The sequence below is a fragment of the Amphiprion ocellaris genome, chromosome 1, assembly GCF_022539595.1.
Source record: "Amphiprion ocellaris isolate individual 3 ecotype Okinawa chromosome 1, ASM2253959v1, whole genome shotgun sequence".
In the NCBI taxonomy this organism is placed as follows: domain Eukaryota; kingdom Metazoa; phylum Chordata; class Actinopteri; family Pomacentridae; genus Amphiprion; species Amphiprion ocellaris.
The window spans coordinates 36993830-37018531 of NC_072766.1; the positions used below are offsets into that span (position 1 = coordinate 36993830).

A 24702-nucleotide genomic window follows, 5' to 3' on the forward strand; every position below is an offset into this window, starting at 1 on the left:
TTGATAATAATCCTTTATGTGTTTGTTTCTATAGACGACCTCTTTCATTTTACACTGTAATTTTATCCATTAGTAGCACAAAAATGTTAATTACAGCAGCTGTAAAGTGTCTTTAAAGTTTCTTTTTAAACTGCAGTGGTGAAAATGATGTTTTTAAGAGGCTAAATATGGGTGGATTTGGTTAAATATGTGTTCAACAAGATAAACTCATTTCATTTACAGCTTTTGCTAAAGCTCATGTAAAATGAACTGCTCTTGAAAAAAAAAGCGGAATAACAATATACCAGCAGAGTTATTTGTAATGTGCTAAAAAAATTAAAAAAAAAAAAAACCAACACTGAAATATTAACAAATAGTGAATGAGCTTAAAGTTTTCTATTTTCCAGTAAAATTATTGTCACAAGTAACATAAATGTTTCAGAAGCCATCAGGTTTCGACTCTTATCAAATAATATGATCATATAAAACAAGAATAATGTAATTAAAATAGCATAACGTTATTAAAACAATAAAATATTTTACTGAAGGTTAACTGCAGTGATCATCTTAAGTTTTTTGGGTGATTTTTTTTCAGAATTATTCCCTTCAGATGCAGATTTAAACAATATAAGTCCAGTTATCTTACATTTAGTTTCTTGTGTTGGATTTCTGAAGAACTATTATTTCACAAGACGCTATTTAATTAAAAATGGATTTCTCGATAAGAATGTGGACATACAGAGACGAATAGATCAATAATTTTATTGTCTGAACTGTCACACTTTCTTTACACAAACGCAGTCATATTTTTGTTTTTCATTTACTTATTTATTCTAAATTCATCCTGAAACCGTTTCACTCAGGCGCTGAGGCGTCCAGTTGACGATCCGGAGCTGTGGGTGTCTCTGGGGGGTCTGAGCCGCTGCTGTGGCCGACGGAAAGCGCCTCCTGCTCGGCCCGACCGGCACCGAGGAGCCGCTCACTTCCTGCGGCGAGAGGCGGCTCCCTTCTTGCTGCTGCAGAGCGCCAAACGCAAACAACAGAGTCAGATCTGCATAGTGAGACTTTTAGAACATCACATGCACCATCACCAAGTAACCTGACTGTCTTTTAGGTCTACAGCGCCCCCTGCTGCCAGGGTGTATACTGCATCCTGTGTACTACTATTGGATGCATGTGGCAAAGTCTCTTTTTTTGTATTTTGCAGTCTGCAGATGCAGTCGAGTCACATTCTCGGATTGCCCATTACTGAACCAGAAGAAAACTATCTGGCACTGTAGATTTACACCATTAAAATACAAACATATGAAATTTAATTACACCTAAATAAATAACCTAAAGCAGAGGTGTCTAACTCATTTTAGTTCAGGAACTTAATTTAATCTCAAGTGAGCCGGACCAGTAAAATCACAGCATAATAACCTATAATTAACCACAATAACAATTTTTTCCTTTGTTTTAGTGCAAAAAAGATACGTTCTGAAAATGTTCCCATTTAAGGAATTGTCTTTTTACAAAACATCATGAACAACCTGAAATTACTTGAGAAAAATAAGTTCAGTTTCAAAAACATCAAGTCTCAGTTTATCATTTACACATTAAAACCTACAGATCAGTTTATCTACAAAGGCACAAAACATTCATAAAATGATTTATCTATTTGTCATCACTATAACATTTAATGATTTTTATTGTTTTTGACCCTCAAAGAAGTCAAAGTCACCACATTCTTACTGTACTAACAGATTCATGTCTGCGTAACATGAGTAATCGAATCTTTACTTACTGTTTCTGCAGCTCATCGATGCGGTTTCTGAGGGAGATCACCTGAAAAGCAGACAGGTATTGAAGCAGATGTCTCACCTGTACACAGCCTACAACCCTAAACACACACTTTACCCCCTTTTGTTTTCTCTTTTTCCTCCCTGACTCACAGAATCAGCTTGTTCCGGCTCGTCACTATAATCTGTAACATGATTATACTAAGAGAACGTCAACAAAGTTAGATGCACTGCTGGTTACAACTGAACTACCAGAGGAAAACACAAAAAACTAAAATCTCCTCTGTGTTTGTATCACCGGTCATCAAATTTTGATTTTGATATGCAGTGAGAGAACATCCCAGAGGCTCAGCAATGTGTCAGCAGTGGTGGATGAGGTACGAGCTATTTGGAAAGTGTAATGGATGAAGCTAGCAGTCAGAAAAGGTTTTACTAGATAGAGAAGTGCAGCGAGCTAAGCTACATCATCATGACAAGAGAAGTTTAGTCAAGCCAATTATTATACTGCACATTAAAATAACAGATGCTGAGCTTTCTAATTGAGAAATAAGATTACTGTTACAAATGTACCTAACACGTTTATATATTAAGGATAGGGCTCTACAATACATTATATAAATTTACTTGTCTAATTTAAATGATTATTTTAAGATCACACAATATTATTTACTAACATAAATTACCTGACAAATGTAAATATTGTGGTTAAGATTTTACAATACTATTTATTATATAAATTTGCCTGAAGTTAAGACCCTAAAATATTTGTCATTATATAAAAGTACCTGACCAAGTTAAATATTAAATTTCATACAATATTATTTATCTACATTTACCTGACTAATTTAAATATTGTGGTTAAGACTTTTGAAAATTATTTAGTATATAAATTTGCCTGAAAATTTTAAATATTAGGGTTGAAACTCTACGATTATTCAATATATAAGTTACTTGACTCATTTAATTATTAAATTTAAGACTACACAAAATTATTTTTCATCTACATTTACTTCATTTAAATATAGACATTAAGACCCACTGCTATACGACTCTTCAATACTGTCATTGTGTACCTAACAAGTTTAAATATTAAAATTTAGATTCTACAATATTATATATTACATGAATTTATCTAAGTAATTTAAAAATTAAGGTTTAAACCATACAATATTACACACTCCACCAAATTACCTAATTAAAAATTGAGAGTAATACCCCTCAAAAATATGCAAAATGCCCAAGAATCCAAATATTGTATTTCTATAAGCTATTATAGAAATGTATTAATTCATTTAATATGTAATTTTATTCAGATAGTGAAGTACAGCTAGCTAGCAGTTAACTGTTGACTAGGCCCTGGACTGTGTTAAGGATCGGTGCGTGCTGTCATCACGGTCATACGGAAGTGCTTCTGTCAGTAACAAATACGAATCCGTGCATGTCGGTGACGTCATGGACCGATTCTTAGCTTTATTTCAGACACCGTGAAAGCTCCGCCGTCGACCGTCTTTCAGAAGTGCTAGCTTGATTTAATAAAGAAAAACATAGCAGCATAAAGCTGTTAAATTGAAGACGCTGTTACCACCACAGTACGGATAACTGTAGTTAAAGTATCGCCGTTGCCGCCCAGCACCGTGTATTGGTGCTAACTAGCCCCCAGCTGTGGCCATTAACTTTGAGCTTGAGCCGTTGGCGGGCTGTTAGCGAGCTAAGCTACATGCTAACGGAAACAGCGATGTCCGCTCCTCAGAGCTACTTCCGGTAGCCTTTTTTTCCAGATGTAATTACGAGCGGAAAACTGCACCTGAGCTGGAAGGATTTACCGAGGTTATCAAAGGTTTACTGGGGCACTAGACTTACTTTTCAGGTTGTTTTAACTTTTTTGTTTCTGAAAAGCAGTTAAGTTGATTAGTGCTGGTGCTAGCATGGATGAGCTCAAACAGATGTATAAAAGGACGAGGAGTAACCCAACTGATCTACAGACTTTTCTGAGCAACATGGAGTCAGTGTGCCACAACTTTACGCCGTTTCAAATATCCGAGGAATACAGCTGGACAAATATGACTCTCTCTGGAGCTGCTGTTCCCCTGAAGCTGCAGCTGTATGAGGAGATCCTCCATCTGAAAGAACCGGAGGATGGATTTCATCTACAGGTGATGGTGAGTGCTGCTTTTTACCCTTTTGTTCCCACAGAAATATCTTTTTTTTAGTGTTGTGGTTTGTACAACTGTGTGAACTGTAAAGGCTGCATCTCATTATGAGTGTTGCTGAAGGTTTGATTAATCATTATTATTTATAATAACTTCAGCTGTCAAAAAGGCCAGTGGTAAAAACCTAACCTAAGCACATTTATTCAGGTACTGTAATTAACGCTCATGGGATCACAAAGGCATTTTGTCATTTCTATGTTTAATTTTTTATGCCATAAAATTTGGCAAGAGTGTGTATGTTGGAGAGAATTTAAAGTCTGAACTTCTAATACCATAACTATCATCATCTACCGAAACAAAGTCGGACTCAGGGCCTTAAAGACACTAATGCCTCCATTGAAACCCACTAAAATTGCTGATTTTGATTTCCCTTTGATCACAGCAAGAAATCATGCAAACCAGGACTTTTGGAGACTGAGGGTGTGTTGCAGTGTATAGCAGAAATACTCAACGTTTCCTCACTGACCTCATATCGCTGTCTCTTGAGCTTCTCACCGTGGTCGTATTTGATAGCCTCCAGGCTGTGCAGCCACTCCCACAGCTCTTTTGCCTTTTCCCTAACAAAAACAATCCACAAACCAGAGATTCAATCAAACACTCATAGCTAAAACAGATGAAAATAACATGTTTCTCCACGTGGATAAGTGGCAGTTGGAAGAGTAACCCTGTTTTAACCTGCAAATGTGGTTTTCTCTTAACTCTTGTCAATTTTATCAAAATTAGATCAGTCCAGCATGAATGAAAACTCATCCTAATTGCTCTTTTGTCCCTGAAATACATGCTTTCCTGTTTTGTTGTTTTGTTCCTCATACAAAGGCTTTTAATAGAATTATTTAGAAGCTGTAGACTGTTATCTTCAGCATAAATTTGGCGACTTAAAAAAGCAGTTTTTCCATGAGAATTGTTTCTTTTCAAGTGTTAAGAGTTCTTGCATGGTTAAGCAGGTTTTCCACACATGATAAACATATGTGTTTGAATGAGTTAAGGAGAATTTTCGTGTTCCAGAGATATAAAAATGTGATGGGACAGTTCTAGACAGTGAAACACGAAACAATTAAGGAATTTTGTAATTTTTCCACCTCTATTTTGGGCATGATGAACTATATTTCATTATAACATGTGTCTATAATCTTTTGTTGGACCTTAATGGATTCAGTGAGTTCCACATTGAGGTGTATTTTTTAGCCTCATGGCAAAATGACTTAATGCATAATCCCAGCCATATTAGTGTTTAGAATTTTCTGTTTGTTCTGTACACATTAAACTATAGGCAACATTTAATTGATCTCTTTGGCACTCAGGAAAATGTAAAGATGTGAGATTTCTTAGGGATGTTCTGCAGTGTTGGGGAGCGTCTTTTATTTGTGATATCTGGCATGATCGAGTCCACATGGGGAATCACATAATTTTTATTTTTGTCTTAATTTTTAGATGGATGCTGGTTTCAAAAATCTGTATGAGAGAGAAGAGATGAGTAGATGCTATAAATTTCTAAAAAAACTCTTATTTAGTGGCTTACTATTTTGCATTTAGGCTGCTTTGAATTGGTGAAATACTTTGTGGTGATGCAGGAGATAGTTTGTGGTAGTTCTGTTTTCATGTCCTCATGTGCCAGATGATTCTGGGTCATTACGTGCTATTTGTCTGCTCCAAACACTTGTTAAATCACGAGTGTAACCAAAGCACTATGGTAAATGTTGACCGTGATTCTCTGGGGGTTACCTCAGCTTGTCCTCGCTGAAGTTGTCGATGTTCAAGGGTTTGCATCTCTCTGTCAGAATCTTCTTCTTCTTTTCTCTTTCAGTCTGCTTCTTGCCTCTCTTCTGGTCAATCTAGAAAAGCCGCACTGGTTAAAAACTCCATGTTTGTCACAATCCTCCTGCTGCCTGCTAAAAATCAGAAAACATAAAGACACACCCTCTGCAGGTGGCTGCTGTAGCCCGATCCCATGTTGCTCAGTGCAATCTTCTTCTTGGCGTCATCGTCGGCCTTCCTCTGGGCGTCGGCCTCTTCCTTTCTCTGCCGCTCAGCCTGTAAAATGAATCCAGATTGACAGAAGGACAAGTAAAAAGAGTTAGCGTGACTGTTTTTCAGTCTGGTGTTGTTACTTTTCTAATCCACTGATGCACTATTCTTAATCTGTATCTCCTACTGAAAATTTAAGATAGTTATGGGCTTAATCTGAGACAGACGGCAGATTAAAAACTTCATACCTCTCTCCTGGCCTGTCGCTCTTTATCCTTCTCAGAACGAATCCTCTGCTGCTCAGCTCGCTCGGCGCGGCGCTTCTCCTGAAATCACAAGTCAAAACACAGCACTTTAGAAATACTTCAGCAGGCTGATTTGTTTTATGGTGTTTTTATCATGAAGGGCCTCCTGTCATGCTTCATTTGGGTTCAATCTCACAATTCTGTCTTTGAGAGCGATGAGTTCCTCCTCCTCCTTCTTCCTGCACTCAAAGTGAGCATCGATCAGCGACTGCAGCTCAATCAGATCTTTGTTTTGACGTTTCTTCTGGATGTCCTGTTAGAGAAAGACACGAGGCCGCTTTTACTAACCAGTAGCTGCCACAATGACTGAGACAGTAGCTGCTGGTTTAAACCCAAAATAATCAGGCGCATCTTTAACTAGCTGTTTATCAGTGCATACTAAGTTATAATATATGGCTAAATTAAATGAGATTAAGCTGCAGTTTGTTTTATGTAGGGTTTAGTTTCTCACACAAGAGATGTTCCTAAAGACCATTTCCCTGTCAGTTTATTGGAATTCTAAATTAGACCACCAGCTGACTAATCTAAAATTCAGAAAACACTTTTAAAAATGGCAGAATTGAGCACAGTTTAGTCAGTGAGGTTAAATATTGTCTGAAAAAAAGAACTTTTATATTTGGGTGCAATTTGGAACAGTTAATGACACACTTAAATTACCAAATTGTAATTTAAATACCATTTAGTGTGATTGTGCATTGAGTTGCTATATGCAAGTTTATTCTGCCTACATGCAATCATATCATTTTCTAGATCAAAGTACTGCCAAACTGTGCTGCTTTTACCTTTTGTCATCTGTCACAGTTTTCCACTTTGCTGGTTTACAACATCCAGACGTTAGAGAGGGAGCGGAGGGGCTGATCTGACCACACATATTATAAATCCGTTTAACCGGCTGTTATTTCTGGTGCCGACTAGGAGGGAAGGAACATGCAATCTTTTATTCGACTAACTGCACAACGTCACTAATTTACACCTGGTTTAGAAGGTATAATAGATTGCTAGAATTGAGTTGCACCAGCGTTTTCTAAATTAAATACTGATTAAGTCCTTCATACATTCTTAGTAACTACAGACACTTTCAGACAAGCGACTTACTAAATTGATTGCACAATTTAAACTTAAACAGAAGGCAGGAAGAATATGTAGCATCACCCCTTCTGAACATTATAGTTTTACCATCACAAAGGACACTTTGCGTTTTAGAGTTGTCTCTTAGAAGTTATAATGAACATCTCCTAATCTGACCTGTTCTGGTCTCCTCACCTTTTATTTATACATCTGTGATAGCCTTTGATGGTATTTTTTAATCAAAAAAAGTGTTTGTTTCTTTTTTGTTTTCTGTTGTTCTGATTCATGGTGTGGTGGAGTAATCGTCACCAAAGTGTAGCTTTATAGAAGGATCTTTCTAGGTGCTTCTTTTTGCATGTGCAGAGGAATGTTGTATGAATGGAGTAGTTGCTTAAGCAAGACTGAAGGGGCGGAAAAGAAAGAAAAATTAGAATGGCTAAATAATAATATTTAACATAAAGTTTGTTTCCAGTTGTCTCTGTGTCTCATGCATCAGTGAGGACATTTATCTCTTCAGTTTTTTAGATAATGTTGCAGGAATACACTATCATTCAAAAGTTTGGGGTCACCCAGGCAGTTTCATGTTTTCCATGAAAACTCACACTTTTATCCATGTGCTAACATAACTGTACAAGGGTTTTCTAATCATCAATTAGCCTTTCAACACCATTAGCTAACACAATGTAGCATTAGAACACAGGAGTGATGGTAGCTGGAAATGTTCCTCTGTACCCCTATGTAGCTATTCCATTAAGAGCTAGAATAGTCCTTTACCACATTAACAATGTCTAGACTGTTTTTCTGATTCATTTAATGCGATCCTCGTTGAAAAAACATTTTTTTCTTTCGAAAATAAGGATGTTTCTAAGTGAGTCCAAACCTTTGAACGGCAGTGTATGTGAATGTTTTGGGGGGTTTGTTTGCCCTGTAAGAACTTTGATGTCTGTTCAGACTTTGATTGTCAACGCCACAATTGGATTGGCCTGGATTTGGACAAAACTGACAGCATTGAAGAGGCTTTCAAATCACATGTCAGCTGTCTGCTGTCAAACAAAACGTCATAAACTTTCGGTTTGGAGGAAGAATTGCAAAAAAATGTTCAGTTCGGCTTAAAAGCTCACATCGAAGTCCACTTTCTCGCCATCAGGGATCTTCGGAGCAGAGGGTCTATTGAAGGAGAGAACATACAAAAATACTGTAATAAACAAACCACAAGTTATTTGTAAGCGCCAGCAATGTGGAAACACAATGTTTCCGTTATGGATGAAAGACAGCAAATGTACTCACTTGAACTTTGGCTTCTCTTCTGGTTTGTCGGCATCAAGACAACAGCAGGGAGAGAAGAGAAATATTGAACCGTCAGGAACATAAATGTGCAGAGAGTGTAAAGATCTGCTGGTTAATCACGGACTAGATCCATGTGGACAAGCTGAGTTACATCTGAGGGCTGCAGGTTGTTTCACACCTCCAGTAGATCATTGTAATGTGAGAGTGAGTTTTAATTTTAGCAGTACTTTCCATCAACACTGACCTCGTTTCTGTACGTTAGCCTTGTAAATACACAGTAATTCAGCTTGAAAACTTACACAGGTGCTTCAGTTAAAAACAGATTAATAGTTTGACATTTTGGGAAGTGCTGTTATTTGTTTTATTGCTGAGTAAGGAGAAATTAACTTGCTGGAAACGCTCTCTTAAAGCTATAATGATGGGCTGTTTAGCTACTAAGCTATGCCCAAAGGGTCTGATACAAACAAAGTGTAAAAATGACAATTTGTTGTTTTACATGGAGTTACGTATTAGGGCTGCAGAATAATGACCAAAATAATAATCACAATGATTTTGATTACGATTGTGTTTTGAATTTAAGAACAAACCATTATTAGTGTACTTTCACTTTTAAGTAAACAGATCATTTTCTGCTTCCACAAGGTGCTACATTCCAGCTAATGTTCAAATCTTTGCTTTCCAATAAGGTTTTTCTTCACCTGAGATCAGGGCATTTCTTAGAGGCAAAATGTTTATTAAATTGGACCCAAAACACCTCACTTGTTGAACATCTTCTTATCAATAGACGTTTAACTTTACCAATGTTCCTCAAACGCCTCAAATGCAAGCTACAGTAGAGCTGTGCACCCAGAAGCTTCTAGTCTCCATTTAGTTTCTGCAGTTTAGCAGGTCCGTGACCTAAAATTTCTTTTAAAAAGACTGAAAAAAGGCATTCTAATGTTAAATGTAGCCATGCTGAAACCAAGTGCTCTTATCTACATGGGCTGTTTTCTATCAGCGTAGCATTTTAATGTTATTAATGCAGAAGATGTCTCCGGTTTCTTGGATTTTGTTATTTTAAAACAGCGGTTTTAGCGTTTAACCTAAGCTAAACTAAGCTGACCGGCATCTGCAGTGGGTTTGTATTCAGAAGACATGAAAATGATTAATGACAAGCTCATTTCCCATAATGCTAAACTATCTTTCATGTAATGTTGTCAAAAACATTGTAAGTACATCTAACTGAAGCAGGACTGCTGTGTATCTTCTTTAAAGTAAAGGTTTGTACACAGAAACAAGGCCACTATAATATAAGATGTTACCTTACTTTTCTATTTCACAATGTTAATTTGTTGTGCATTAGTGTGTGAATCAAACCAGTGTAATTTAAAGTGCTAATCAGGATCATAAATCACCACATAAAACTATTTAATAGTTAAACTTTCTGAACATACAGTACGTCAGCGCACACAAACTCTGAATTTGTAATTTCTGTTAATCGTTTTTGTGATAAAGGCACAACTGGGTTTGGGAAGTGTGTGATTAGCTTTTTATTTGTTTTACGGGACCCTCACACTGGAATAAAAGAAACAGACATAACACGAGGGGAGGAAAAAGCAGGCAAAGCAACAGCGACTCAGCAGGAAATACAAACTACCATCTTGATCTCCCTCTTCCAATGGCAGGACACATTCATGCAAAAAAGAGAAGAAGCAGAGATGAGCAGTGGGGCCCGAAACCATGACTCAGCAGTTATGAATCCTTCACCCTGTTCCTCCACGTCGCCTCGGTAGCCTGAGACTAAAGCGAATTGGTTAATTCTGCATTGTTGTTGTTTTTTTTTAACTAAAACCAGCAATTAAGTGACAGAGAAACAGATAACACGTCCAGTCAGAAGAACAGAGAAGAATTCAAATCAACATACCTTCCTCTTCATAGGCCTCTGCATGCAGCAAGCGTCCAAAGCAAGAGCAGAACAGAAATCATTAGTGATTGAAGGTGGCAGCCTGCTCCTGTACTCTTTACGATGCACGGCTCATCAAGCACATTTACAGATTGGGATGTTCATGTTCCAATTGGAGAGGCAGGGGCAGCTACTGCACAAGTCCATTATTTATTATCCCACCTGATCTTTTTGTCACTCCAACAAGGAACATGGCAGAGTTCTATGATACTTGGCGTTGGTTTGTCTGTCTGTTAGAAACGTTGCTCAAAAAGAGACTAACAGATTTGGATGAAATTTTCAGGGAAGGTCAGAAATGAAACAAGGACCAAGTGATTAGATTTTGGCAGTGATGCAGCTTATAGTCTGGATCCACGGATTTGTTACAGATTTCTGTATCATTGCGAGATAGCGGCACGGCGTCACTGTAACTATGACAAGTGAACACTACGTCAGCTGCCTGCTGACGATCACATGATTGTGATCTTACTACAAATCCACCGCTGTGGACTTACCAGGACTTATCCATCAGAAATCATATAAGGAACAGTTGATTAAATTGTGGAGGTGTTTTTGAGTCCCATCAATTCCCGCCGCCCGCTACATATTTAGGTCACGTGATTCGGTGTCCGTACATAACGTACACATGCATAACACACACTTGTGCTCAGTGCAAGGTCATTTTGTTTGTGGGTACATCTATATTACATGGACACAGTCTGTGGTGCTGTGATTTCTGATCATCAATAACTAACAAACAAATGCTGCATTTCTAAAAAAAAAAAAATGCTGCATTTCTGACTGCCATCTGGGGGAATGGACAGCCTTGGCGGAGTACTGCGCTCTCTGAGTGCTTTTCTAGTTTTTTTGTGGAGACTACATGTTTCTGACTACATAAAAACACAATAACAAGGATGTTTATGTAAAGATTTCTTCCGATTTTTGTAATTGTTCTGTCTCTTTTTGGTTAATTTTCCATTCATTTTCACTTAGTATTTTTGTCTCTGTAAGGTCTTGTTGGCATTTTTGGCAGATGTAGATCTGTTTTCATATGTTTTGTTTCTCCTTGGAGCTGTTTTGTTTCTCCTTGGAGCTGTTTTGTTTCTCTTTTTAGTCATTTGACCTCTGTTTTTAGTTATGTTGCACCTCTTTGTCGTTGTTTAATGTCTGTGGTCATTTCACATCAGGTTGTAGTTGTTTTGCATCAATTTATATCTGTTTTGCGTCTCTTTGCAGTCATTTTGCATTCCCTTATGCTCATTTTAGGTCTCTTGGTAGTTTTTTTTTGTTTTTTGTAGAAGTTTTGAGATCAGTTTTTATCTCTTTGCAGTTAGTATGGCAATCATACCAAATATTAAGCCATTTCAAGCAATGGTCGTAAAAATAAAAACCGTCCCATATACGAATTTAAGATTAAATTATTTCATTTTCTAGCATGTTTTACACGTGTGGACTTCAAAATTCATTCAGCAGAAACCCACAAATGAATGGATTTCTGTTTGCCTTGAAGCTTAATGCCAATGTTGTTTGTTCTTCATAATCTTTCTCAATGTTAACTTCCACACCAGCTTTAGTCAAGTAAAAGTAAAGTCTAGATATGGAAATTCAGAAAACATGATTACATTTAGGAAGAGTTTTTTGGAGTTTAAGCACCTATTTTGTGCTATTAGAAGTCAAGTATTTGTGGTCAGTGGCTTGTTTTAGATACATTCTGCCCTCTAGTGGTCACAGTGGCTCAATGCAGATTTACCAATCTGCCAACAGATTAAAGTTTTGGAAATTTTCTACACTCGTGTTGCTGAAGCAGTGACATTGAAGCATTGGTTCTAGAAATGTGCATTAAGCCCAGGGACTTGTGCAGTGACTCCAGCTGTAAATAAATTTAACATGAATCAAATGTGCATCTGAACAGAACTAGAATGGTGATAATGATTGCTTTGCATCACAACACCCCAATGTAAATGCTTTAAAGCAATCTGCCGATCTCACTCTACATCTACACACAGAGAAAAAGATGCTAAACATGGACTGAAAGGAGGCGAAGAAATCGCTTTTACATGACTGAAATTACCCATCATCCTTTGTGCTTTGGCCTTGAAGAGTGACACGAGTTTGCCAAAATGCAAACAATGGAGATGACCATTAAAAACAAAATGGGACGTTGAAATGCATAGAAGGCCACAGATGAAAGAGGGCAACAGTTTCATGTAAAGGCGGCTGAGTTTCATCTTCTCCTTTCAACATCTATATGCACAGCTCATATTCAGAACAAGTAGCAGTAATGCTGGAACAGGACAAACTGATTTGTCAGCTAACGCTGATGGTGATGCAAGATGTGCTGTAGATGTTTGATAAAGTAAATGTTTGCTGCAGTGCACTCTAAAAGGGGTTCAAAGGAGGACTAGAAGATATTAAAAACGGGCCTTGAAGGGATCTGGAATGTGATAAATCTGCTGTTTCGTGGAGAGTTGTGGAAAACTGAAGTACAGTTTGACTAAAACAGACTAGAGGGCATGGAAATGTTTAATTTCTTCAAAGTTTTTCACGAGAATTATCTAAATCAAGAGATTTCATCAGTGTGGAAACATTAATGTGAGCAGCAACTTGCTCAAGGCAGTATGTTGACTTGATAGCTACAGATATCGTTAATATTTTTGCCGGGAAGCCAGCAGCAAACAAGAAATCAGTAGCTGCATTTCGACTAGTTTTAATTGTAGGGATTATATACCAGGAACTTTCTAAGATTCTAAAAGTTTGCTTCAGCTGTTACCTACATTTCCATTTCAAAGATCAATGAACTTTAGGAGAATTAGTCTTCTAACCTGTGGTGGGAAGTAATGAAATACTTTTACAAATACTGTACTTGGTAGTTTTCATTTACTTAAGTATTTCCATTTATGCTTATTTAATATTCTGCTGCACCACATTTCAGAAGGAAAATTCACAGCTTCCTTTACGTTTAAGATTAAGATTACTTTTACAAGTAGGATTTTTCATGCAGGACTTGTTACATACCAGTAGTGGTACTTTTACAAAAAAGATTATGTCTACCAATGCTACTACTGTATTTGAAAGAAGAGGCTGTCATCACCTTTGCTTGCACTGCAAAATAACAATTTTGTGTTTTGTCCGGAGAAAATAAATGTACTCTTTTGCGGCTGTAAAGTCGAGTACTAAGTAAATATTAACAAGTCACAAAGAGGGGACTAAGGAGGTAAACTGTTGTCTCTGAAACATCATTTACACCCTGGTTTCTTTGGTGAAAATCCAGATAAAACAGCTGAGTTCTCAAAAGGTTCTTATCCCTGGAAGAATGTTCCTGTGGTGGAAACATGTTTTTAAAAATCTACAATGAAATGGGATCAACCTCTGAAGAGCATGAATGTGTTTTAATAAAGGCTTCAATACAAAACACTGAACCTCTTAATGTAACTTAAAGTGGATATTTAAAGTGAATTCAAGCCCTCTGAATTGTTCAGTTCACCTGTGCTGTATGTATGTTAATGTTCAGGAAACGCGACACCAGTCCAAATTTGGAGGAAATGTGAAGCTGTGAAGCGAGTATGTAGCTCCTGACCTTATATTGAAAATGTGTGGATTTTGTGTTGGCTGTTGTAGTTTTCGAAAGATTTCTAACCACTTATTCAGCTGTAAATGCATCTGGAAACTTCATTTGTTTTGCAGACTTTTGTCACACTGGGCAGTTATGAAGAGGAGGTAACTCCAGTGGAAGGGGCTAAAGAGAAGCTAAGGTGTAACTAGGCTAGCTAGCTGCAAAAATATCGAACCCAACAAGACAACAGAGTCTTGAGTCTTCAAATTTACTTTATTTTAGAGGGAAAAAAGGGCCAGGGTTACCATGAATTTTACTTGATATCACTACTCCAGAAAGAAATCACTCGATCTAGAGATAAGGAGTCATGAAATTGTCACCACTTCCTGGTAGATTTTGGTAGCAGCAATGAAGAAAATATTACTTTCTAAACTAATTGTGTGATTTTACTTAATAGCTTTTTTGCAATAATTAAATGAGACCAAATGGCAAAATAATAGGACTCACTTCCACAAATTTAGAACCAATTATTGATGTAAATCACAAATAGATGCTTCACCGGTCCCAAATAAGTGCTGAGAAGATCAATAAGAACTGAATTACATTTTTCTTTAAGTGTAATGCATTTTTTTCCTGTGAAATATGAGTAATCCAAAGTTGATGTTATAGTTCATATTACAATTTGTGTACTGTATATAACTGTGTTAAAGTTAGGTGCAAAGTTTGTTTCTTAATAAGTACAGAATAAATTCACTTTGATGAGCATACTGTGAAAAAAAATGCAAAAATATTCTTTTTCTTCCCAATGTCACTAATTAAAAGGCAGTAAAGGAACAGATTAAGTGTCTGTTGTTTTAGCTTTGCAGAATATTTTAAAATGTAAACTTAAACTAAATCATCTTTTAAGACTCAGCACTCCGGCCTGTCAGGCAGACATGTTTTGCAGCGTGTTGATCAGCACTGTCTAGCCTACAGAGCAGAGTGCTGGATGTTCTGCAGGAGAAGGGTGAACGGACTGCCCATGCCACGTACCTTCCTCCTCATGAACCACCCGCTGCACCACCTGTGGCTCTGGTTCTGGTTCTGGTTCAGGCTCTACCTCTGGCTCTGCTTCTACCTGGGCCTCCGCCTCAGGGGCTACTTCTACTTCTACTACCTCCTCCTGGGCTACGGCACGCAGCATGCACCAAACCGCCGGGGAGAGGGAGGGTGTCGGAGAAGGCCGTTAATGGAGACCATAGACATGACAGAGCCATTAGAAACCAAAAGTGACAGATTACTTTAGTTACAGAGAGGACGGATGGGTGAGCGGAGGACAGCGCTGCTGGAGAACAGAGAGAGAGAAACAGATGATGATGAGACAAAGTCAAAAGACCTTTCACACAGAAGCCATATTCAACTGCTGATGCACAAAACCACCTGAAGAACAGTTTCAGTGTACGAAGATCAAACACCGTCCTTAGAAATCCAGAATATGGAAGCTGAGAGAAGCCATGGAGTCTGTTTTGTATCTTTTATTTTCACAAGATCATTGATCTCATGTGGGTAAACTTAATTTTAGTGTTTATTTGTGGCAACTACAACAACGCCATCCATAAATGTAGGGACTAACATCAGTTGAAAGGCACCAGTAGGGAATAAAATAACAAATATTGTCTTCAAAAATGCTTCTAATGTTTCAAAATGTATATTTCAGTCTGTGAGGTTCATAAATGGATGCGGTTAAGTCGTCACACAGAAAACTGTGGGAAATGTGTTGTCCACACAGCTTATTTCATTTTACAGTTATGAGGAACTTAGAAAATCCTAAATATTAACATCTCACCACTTAAATATACAAGCTAAAACTGACAGTTTTTTTCCCCCAGAAGTAAGAACTCACATTTACATTGACGATAACTCAAATTGCAGAAAAGTAGGACTAATTTTGATCTTCTTGCTCGCTTCTTATGTTCAGATATTTAGCTTTTATAATACTGCTTGAGCTTCCTTTGATCATATTTTACAGCCAGAACCTTGAGAATATGACATTGGAGGACTGGGTTGGTGAGAGCTGTAATTTGTGAATGCTAGTCTGTTTTTAACTTTGTTCAGATTGTTAACGACGTAAATTCTAACAAGTATATGATAATTTAACTAAGAATGTAGATGGCAAATCCAGAAATGTTTTAATTCATTTTTAATGTAAAGAAAAAATTCATCTGTTAAGCTTTTCTAACAGCAGCTAAACTAATTGCTAGCGAGATAGCAGTAAAGTTTGATGTTTGATTAAAGTCCCTGTTGATTTTTAGATCAATAACTCCAGTTTTAACTTCTTCAGGTAGTTTTCAACATCCGTTGTTTCAAATATGGCCGTTGTGTAAATGAGGTCAATGACGGCGGCACTGACATTAACAGATGACCATGTAAACGTGTCACATGCTAAGAAAATAAATGTAGACAGCCTCGATGCTCGGTCACATTATTTTCTTAACCATGTGATTCAAAATCTCACTCAGAGAGAAGTCACCCTTAATTTAGAAGTGTTTGACTGACAGCCGGATGTTAGTTACGCTGCAGCAGCTTGGAAATAAATATCTATATTATGATCACTCCCAGATTATTATCCAAGTTTATTTTTTACGTCCTAATATAAAAACATAAAGATGTTTTCTCACGGTTTAAAAGTTGCTGCTCCTACTGTAGGAAACGAAACTACATAGCAGATCTACTCAACATTTCCCATCTATTACACCTAAATCATGGGTTCATTTTCTATTATTTAAATTCCACTAAGATTCTAATTAAGTCTGTGCAGATGTTAGTATATAATGTATTTAAAAAGCAGTTGTCGGTGACAAATACTTCAAATTAGGGGTGAAACAAAGCAGCTGACACATTAGTATAATGGAGAAACGTCTTAAATGTCGAGTCGGTTCAGTCGTCTTTACCTTCCTCCTCTTCAGTTAGGAAAAAAAATATTGCGGGACAACAGAAACAAATATAACATAGTGTCATTTTGTAATTACATACAAATATTACCCAGCTGACATTAGTTAAGTGGTCAGTCAATGTAAAAAAAAAAAAAAAACATTCAAATATGTATTTTCATACAAATGCATACAAAATATTATGTTAGCAGTGCACTTGAGAAATAATTTCCAATATATTTTGAGATTTAATATCATAATAAAGGAGAAACAGAATCAACTTTGTGCAAATACTGTGGTTGCTTTTATTAAAACCACATAGAGAAGAAAAGAGCTAATTTTGTCAGGTCCAAGTTCACTTTCAAGTCTTATTCAAAGTCAGTAACTGTGCTGAAAAATAGCTTAAATTACAGACATAGCTGATCTATGTTGTTGTTTTACACGTATAATAAATGAAACACACTAAGTAGTTGTCACTTACCCTCGACCTGATCCCTGAAAAACGAAAGAGAAGACATTCAAGAATCAATCAAACCATGAATCCCAGCTTATAGAATTAGAACTGATCAAACATCAGGCGTTGGTCAGAGAACGATTCACTTACAAGTCCTCGACGTCAGACATGTTGACAGCAGACTTCACACCTGAAGGCGAAGACGAACAGCCTGGTGAGTTTAAAAAGCAGCGTAGGGATGGCGCTGATATAAAAAGATTGAGTTTGATCCCTAGAGAGACGTCTGTCCCGCTGCAGAAATACCAAGCGCCTGCTGCTACAGTTTACGTGTTATTGTTACGAGGACGTAAATATGTCAGAGCCTATATGTTAGGGTTAAAACAGCTGCCGGTTAGCTTAGCATAAAGACCTGAGCAGCTAGCCTAGCTCCCTCTGAGAGCAGCAGAGCTTCCAACCAGAATCTCTACAGCTCACATGCAGTAATAATAACAATAACAATAATAACCTTATTTATATAGCACCATTTAAAGACAGAGTTTTTAAAGACAGTTCAAACAGAAAGAAAAAGCACCAGATACGGAAAAAAGTGGAAAAAATCCACAGTAAAAAATTTCTAAAATAATAAAAGCACCAAAAATGTCACAACCAAATAAAAAGAACAAGTGGAATAAAAAAGAAGAGGGTAAAACCATAAATGTGAACATAATGATGGCGGCATGAGAAGTAGCAGCGGCCTTACGCTCTCCTAACCACAGCAGTTTTTTTAAGTACTCATCTGTCTGTCTGTCTGTCTGTCTGTCTGTCTGTCTGTCTGTCTGTCTGTCTGTCTGTCTGTCTATCTATCTATCTATACAGTACATACATACATACAGTACATACATACATACTTGTGCTGGTAGATCTGCTGTTTCCAATATTTGTGCTATGAAGTACTGCATGATAATCGCAAAATTGACAAGTGGTTTTCTGTAATATACACTGCAGTACAAAAACATAGAGGAGTTTTCACCAGATGACTGTGCTGCTAACAACTAAAGCTAAAGGAAAACTTTCAGCGGTTTCTATTTAATTTCATGTCTTTTGGTTAATTTTGTGTGAGTCCAACCCATTTTGTTCACGTTTGCATTGGCGCACCACTCAAAGCTCTGATGAATACTTAAGCTGTTGATAGAAATCTTAAAAATGCTTCTTTACTCTCAGGTAAATCCTTCCGTGATGTGACTTCAGCCTTTTAAAAGGCCAGAAAGCCGCAGCAGCACATTCAGAGTCCTCGGTGAAACATTTTCACACCTTGTCCAGGACTGTTTACTCAGCTGGTCAACAGGTTTGTTTTGACATGTAAGAATCTAATCCGACACTACAGAACATTACACTTCATCAAGACTTGTGTCATATGAGCCACCATCAGCTTAAAGGATAGTTGGTGCTCCTTTGACTTTATATTAAGTAGATATTCTGCCTCCCACCTGAGATGTGCTGTTCATATTGAATTTAAAGGATGTTAAAAGGTCAGTTTACCCAAAATATAAAGACTCTGTTTATTTTAAACTTACATCTTGCATTTTTGGTTCCGTTTGCAAAGGTTTTGAGTTTTAATGCCTTAAATCATTACTTTAGAAATTCGACATCAGCTTCTACACTGAATAATGCAGAAACATCATTGTTAACCGTATTTGTAAGATCATTTTCTTAGCTCATTCAAAGTGCCAGATCATTGTCCACGACGTGTATTCATCATTTTATGCTCCCTAAATATTGTAGTAAGCACTAAATAATTCACTCAGTAGTAAGCCGTAAACTGAGATTCATTACACTTAAGAATTGCCAGTATTTTACTTGAGGTTTTCTATGGTAAGATTTGGTATAGGCAATGTATGAAGCATCAATTTCACATTCGACTTCAATGCACTATTTAAAAAACTGAAAAAACGTTCTGCCAAACAGTAATCAACTAATCTTTCCTCGTGAACTGATTTTTAACTCGTGTTTTATCAAATTATATCTGTTTGAATGTTCTACTTCTAAGTGTCAGAGCTCTTCACTTCCCAAAACTCGCCAGCAAGTTTAAAAGCTGTTATCTTGACAATAAAACGGCCAAAATGATACCATTTATCTGAGCCAGAAACTATGAAAAGTGAAAGAAGCTTTGCATTTTTACACTTCTGACGGTCCTTGAACTAATTATGTAACATGCGATTCCATCAGGAATATTAATCAATTTTTTTCTTACAGTGATATTTTTTCAAAATCACTTTGTTATGCATGTTTCATTTAAAATTTCACAAAAATTTAATCAGATTCTATAAGTACACCGAAATTTCTGCGCTTAGAAGCCAACAGTCCAAAATTCAGATAAATTATTCGGCTGAACTGCAGGATGTGTTCACACAAAGCAGAGAGAAGACAAGTGTCAAGACAAATTAGAGAGATACTTGAGACAGAAAGATACATTCAGCATGGTGAAATATCTTTCCACAGTTGAGCTGCATCAGTTTTTCATGTTTATGATTTACATATCTTGACTACATGTTACGTTTAGGAACACACTTCTGATATAATGATAACAATGTGAGGCACCAATAACCAATTTAGCATTAAAGTTACTCCCTACAACTGTATATTTCTAATTTTATAATGTCACAAAGTAACTTCACAAGTTGATAATGTATAAATATGAGACCAATTTGACAGAAATCATCTTAATATCTCTATTTTTTTCCTCAATTTCATTGAAATCAGCGGGTTTTATAAGTTTAAAAGCTCACTTCCAAACAACTTCAAAGTTATTATTCCGCCCAATCACTTATCTCATTTTTATAGCAGCATGTTTTTAAGTTTAACAAAATTATGATGATTTACAGTGCTGAGTTTTTGAAGTTATTTTTACAAAGCTGTGAGAAACACAAACAAACTTCCCTTCAGCTCCACTGTACATGAAGTAGACACAAACACCTCGGATAGTCGTAACACTTGGACAAATTAAGTCAAAACTGGCTGCTTTAATTGATAATACTGAGATGTGAGAATAAAACAAATTGGATAAACCAGTCCTTGATTGTATTGATTGTAACATGCTCAGACAATTCTACTGCTCAACTTCACGCGTAGGGAGCAAATGTATTTAAATATTAGTCTAGCTAATATTGCTGAAACTAGCTTTCCTGGATTCACAATTTAGAAATAACCAAACTTGCTCTCATATATGGAAAAGAAACCCTGATATTGGCGTCAGTGTGAAAATGTTCTTCTGTGTTGTAAAACTCCAGCATCATTTTAATTAAGTCCGCAGGGGATCAAGCTGAAGCTCTGTCATTCGCTGCATATTCTATATCCAACTATATCATATTTGATATATATAAAGTGTCTTTGGATGACTCCTTCGCACTTAGCGGTGGGCACAGCTGCAGAGGGCTGGGAGGATTAGTTCTGGATCATATTTCTGCCCATCAGCTGAGGAACGGTGTCCAAATAGCTGCTTTAATCCCTCAGCTCGGTCCAGCGGGAGGATCCACCGAGCTCAGGCGGCCAATCGCCGTCCCCGACCGACAAATGAGCTCTTTGATCGACTTACAGCTGACAGCGGCCTCACCTCTGTGTGTCCAGCATTCGCTCAGTACATACCGACACTTCAGCACTCAGTATATTTAGTGGATGCTCTCTTCATTTCCCCAGTATGAGAACACTGAATGCTGAGAAGTGTTCCTGAGTCTTTCTGAAAACTAAAACCCTAAGACCGCTCAGACAGGTGAGACTTGGAGGGAAAGTCGAATCCTGAGCCAATCGAGGGCAGATTTAGATCGAAATGCTGATACAAGATGAGACGAGTTGCATCAGTCTGACCCTGAGAGAGGAGCTATTTCAAAACCTCATACCTTTAAGATGTTGGCCTTGTTTTAAAGTACCTGAGTATAAATTACAGGTATTATAAAATGAAAGACAACTATATGAGACATGAAAGAGTTTTTATGACGGAGAGTTGGGGTCAACTAAATATTAACCTAGCGGATTATTGGATCAAATATTTGTATATATTTTTAAAAACTGATTTCCAGTCAAATACTTGAATAAAAAATACACATCTCTCATTTGGAGCAATGTCCCGCCCACAGCACTATCCGATTGGTTACACATCACTGTTAGCAATAGTCAGTCAACACTGAAGGATAAATGGTAAAAAAAAAAAAAAAAAAAATAATAATGTCACCGTCTTTTAATGAAAGTTGTTACACATAAACCAAAGTTTTGTTTTTAAACTTTGAAAACGAACAGAACTACAAACATATCTTGGTCTCAAATGTTGACATCAGTCTTCTTGATTACTAATAATTGCCTTTGATCCTGAAATAATAATAATCATCCTGACTTTATCCAGAAATCTGCTCATGTAAATCGATGAACAAGCATCTATCCGAGGTACAAATTTAGGCAGCAGTTTAGGATTATTTTCATATTTTTGGTCTAAAATGGTTGAAAAACAGTGTTTCTCAAAGCCAAGATGACCCTAAGATATTCAGTTTACTGTGAGTGAAGAGGAAGGAAACAAGAAAATATTCTGATCTAATGCGATTGAATCTGAGTTTGAGTCAAAGAGTCTGCATTTCTTTGTGACATAAGACCTGCAATAAGCACAAGGCTCATGCTGGCATGTTGATTTGTGAGTTTCTAGAAACTACCAGCAAGAGCTCCATTTATATCAGACAATTCAACAGGTTTACCTCTATTGCTTCAGTGCCTGTGCAGCAAGTGTCTTATTTGGAAACGTGTAAATTAGACTAAATATCGAAAGTTAAAGGTGGTACGTGGAGATACAAACAATTAAAACTGGTTTTAAAATTGATTTATAGCAACAACTTACAGCTCCTTAATGTTTGGCCTCTCTGCTCTGGTTTCACACAACACTTAGCTGTATCTCAGTATTTTATGCCTTTGATTACTTAAATACACTCTTCTGTTCCCTCTAGAGTTCCTAAATTTTCTTCCATCATTTTGAATGAATATAAATGTCCTAAAATGTGCACATTTTACATGAAGTGCCTGTTTGTTTTTTAACTCTTTCATCTCGCTGTGCTGAGGAAATGGGACTCCAGCTCTTGAGTGGAACTGTTAATGATCCCAAATGTAAACTACACATGTCTGACATGCAGTGAAACATGTGAAGGTCTACGTTCAAGCGCTCCTCCTGAAGCTACAGCCTGCAGCGGTGGAGCACAGAAGTTGATCTGTGAGGCACACAAACGCAACAAAAATCCAAACAAATCTACAAAAAGCAGATTTTGTCCTAAAACGAGAAACTAGCTGTCGGAAAGATGTTTTTTTTAGTGTTGGAAAGTGGTCCAACGTCTGCAGTGGACTCACCTCAGAGGGGACGAGAAGCTCCTCTGACGATGAAGATGAAGGTCTGTTAGAATCTGCAGGCTCGGCTCAGAGAATAAGTCCTTGTGTTATAGTGATACTTGAGCTCATCAGGCCCTTATTGGCTGCGGGATGAGACCGGAGTGTGTGTGTGCTGGTGTGTTTATGTGCGAGTGTTTATGCGTGGAAAGGTGGCGGTGATGGCAGGGAGGGTGGTGACCCTGGAGAAGGAGATGGGTGAAATACTGTGGATGGAAGAGGAGGGCTCAGGTTTAGGAAAGGAGCAGCTGAGAAGCTTCTGTTGCTAAATTTACAGTGATAGAAGGCTGAGAGCGACCGTTACACATCAGCTTGGCATCCAGACAATGGAGGGAAAGTGTGTGTGTCTGTGTGTTTGTGTGTGTGTGTTTGTGCGCCAGCCACTTCATCAACTGGTCAGTCAATCAGTCAGTGCAGAGCGGCAGAATGGAAGAATAATAATAGAAGTGGGCCATAAACAGGATCTCCACTAGCAATCAGTCAACTTTAATGTGATTTCTGGGGCAATAAAATACACAAAGAGACATTTAATACAGTCCTGTATGTCACAGCTTCACAGCTAATACACCTCGTTATGTATTTATTAAACCATTATCAAATTAAAAACAAAATACATTTGATTGAACCTTAATGTTTTGTCATTTTCTGTTAAATTTAAGGGTAATTTGGTTTGTGTATGTTGGTAGTTGCTAAAGGCAACTCAAGGGAGGTTTTATGTTACATCAGCAGGGACATTCAAGGCTTTGCTGCCTTTTGTTTCGGTGGTGATGTTTCTCAAATTGTATCAGCAAACACATACCATCACTCAAGGACGACATTTCCATTGGGATGTGGTGAATTCAGACAACTGGATGAGGCTCCATGACTCAACCTTACTGCCAGTTTTTTTATCAGTAGTAGTAAGACTGAGCGATACAGCTGAAAGATCTACCACAATAATTTTTAAAAAAGCATATTGGTAGATGTACTCCATAGTTATTAATGATTTTTAGATAATGTATTTTTAATAAAGGCTCAGAGAATTAAGTTTTATTTGGAATTGAACCATTTTACCTTACTGATCAAGGTAAACAGGTTAGGGCTTGGTGATATAGATCAAAATTATATCAGGATAAAAAGTTAAATTTATGTCAATGCAGTTAAGTCAACAGTTAACTCACATATGTACATAAGTACTTATGTCACTCACCTACGCTAACACAGTGGTAAAATCATAATCTAGGACATAAAAACACTGTACAGTAAAAATTTAAAAAAGAGAACAACTCCTGGCATTGGTGTTCAACCAGCAAATGTAACAAATCCTCATACAGCTGTCGTAGTGTTCACTGTCATGGTTACAGTGATGTCATGTCGCTATCTTACAATGATACAGAAATCTTTAACAAATATGCAGATCCAGACTATAAGCCGCATCACTGCCAAAATCCAATCACTTGGTCTTTGTGTCATTTCTGACCTTCCCTGACAATGTCATCGAAATCTGTTTTAGAGTAATGTTGCTAATGGACAGATTAACAGATGGAAGGACAAACGTACACCGATCGTGGCATAACTCCGCTGTGTTCCTTGATGGAGTCATAATTCAAGAACAGAATAGATGAAGTGTGTCACATAAATTGGCCAAGCTGTACACCTCAACAATTCCTCAGCTGTAGTAGGTTGTCATGGCCATGAACAACACACAGATGATACTTCTGCGTTGTCGTTGAGCTAACACTACGTTCCACTGCATCACTGCCCCATTTAACAAAACTGAGCATATTGTCAAGAAGTTTCCTTTTACCAAATATCTGTTCTTAAACTGGTCGAATAACCAACTTATCAGGAGCCGTGAGCCCATCAGTCAAACTGATATCAAATAAGAGCTAAAAGGAGA

The 24702-nt window shown here is 37.3% G+C and overlaps 1 protein-coding gene across 4 annotated transcripts; it reads right to left on the reverse strand.

Annotated features, from left to right (window-relative positions):
* Window positions 1-725: 725 nt before the first annotated feature.
* Window positions 726-22938, reverse strand: LOC111581020 (troponin T, fast skeletal muscle isoforms-like). 4 transcript variants are annotated; one of them, XM_023288986.3, is made up of 15 exons: window positions 22788-22937; window positions 17583-17622; window positions 17460-17473; window positions 15102-15236; window positions 10499-10516; window positions 10232-10246; window positions 8596-8614; window positions 8430-8475; window positions 6377-6493; window positions 6184-6261; window positions 5888-6001; window positions 5693-5802; window positions 4437-4527; window positions 1766-1806; window positions 726-995 (listed from the first exon to the last, which is right to left on the reverse strand). In XM_023288986.3, exons 2-15 carry the CDS (start codon window positions 17600-17602, stop codon window positions 959-961), a joined length of 855 nt encoding a protein of 284 aa, XP_023144754.1. In that variant the 5' UTR covers window positions 17603-17622; window positions 22788-22937; the 3' UTR covers window positions 726-958. The 4 variants fall into 4 exon arrangements, with proteins under 4 accessions (XP_023144754.1, XP_054864971.1, XP_054864967.1 ...); XM_055008996.1 differs by lacking the exon at window positions 10499-10516 and having other exon boundaries at window positions 22788-22938; XM_055008992.1 differs by lacking the exon at window positions 10232-10246 and having other exon boundaries at window positions 22788-22938.
* Between the last annotated feature and the right edge of the window lie 1764 nt (window positions 22939-24702).

Excerpts from the sequence above, each read along its gene's own strand:
- LOC111581020 (XM_023288986.3), bottom strand. The coding sequence starts at position 17,602 with ATGTCTGACGTCGAGGACTT. Across the intron at positions 6,494-8,429 it reads GCGAGAAAGTGGACTTCGAT|GACATCCAGAAGAAACGTCA; the intron begins GTGAGCTTTTAA and ends TTTCTCTAACAG. Across the intron at positions 6,002-6,183 it reads AGCGACAGGCCAGGAGAGAG|GCTGAGCGGCAGAGAAAGGA; the intron begins GTATGAAGTTTT and ends TTCATTTTACAG.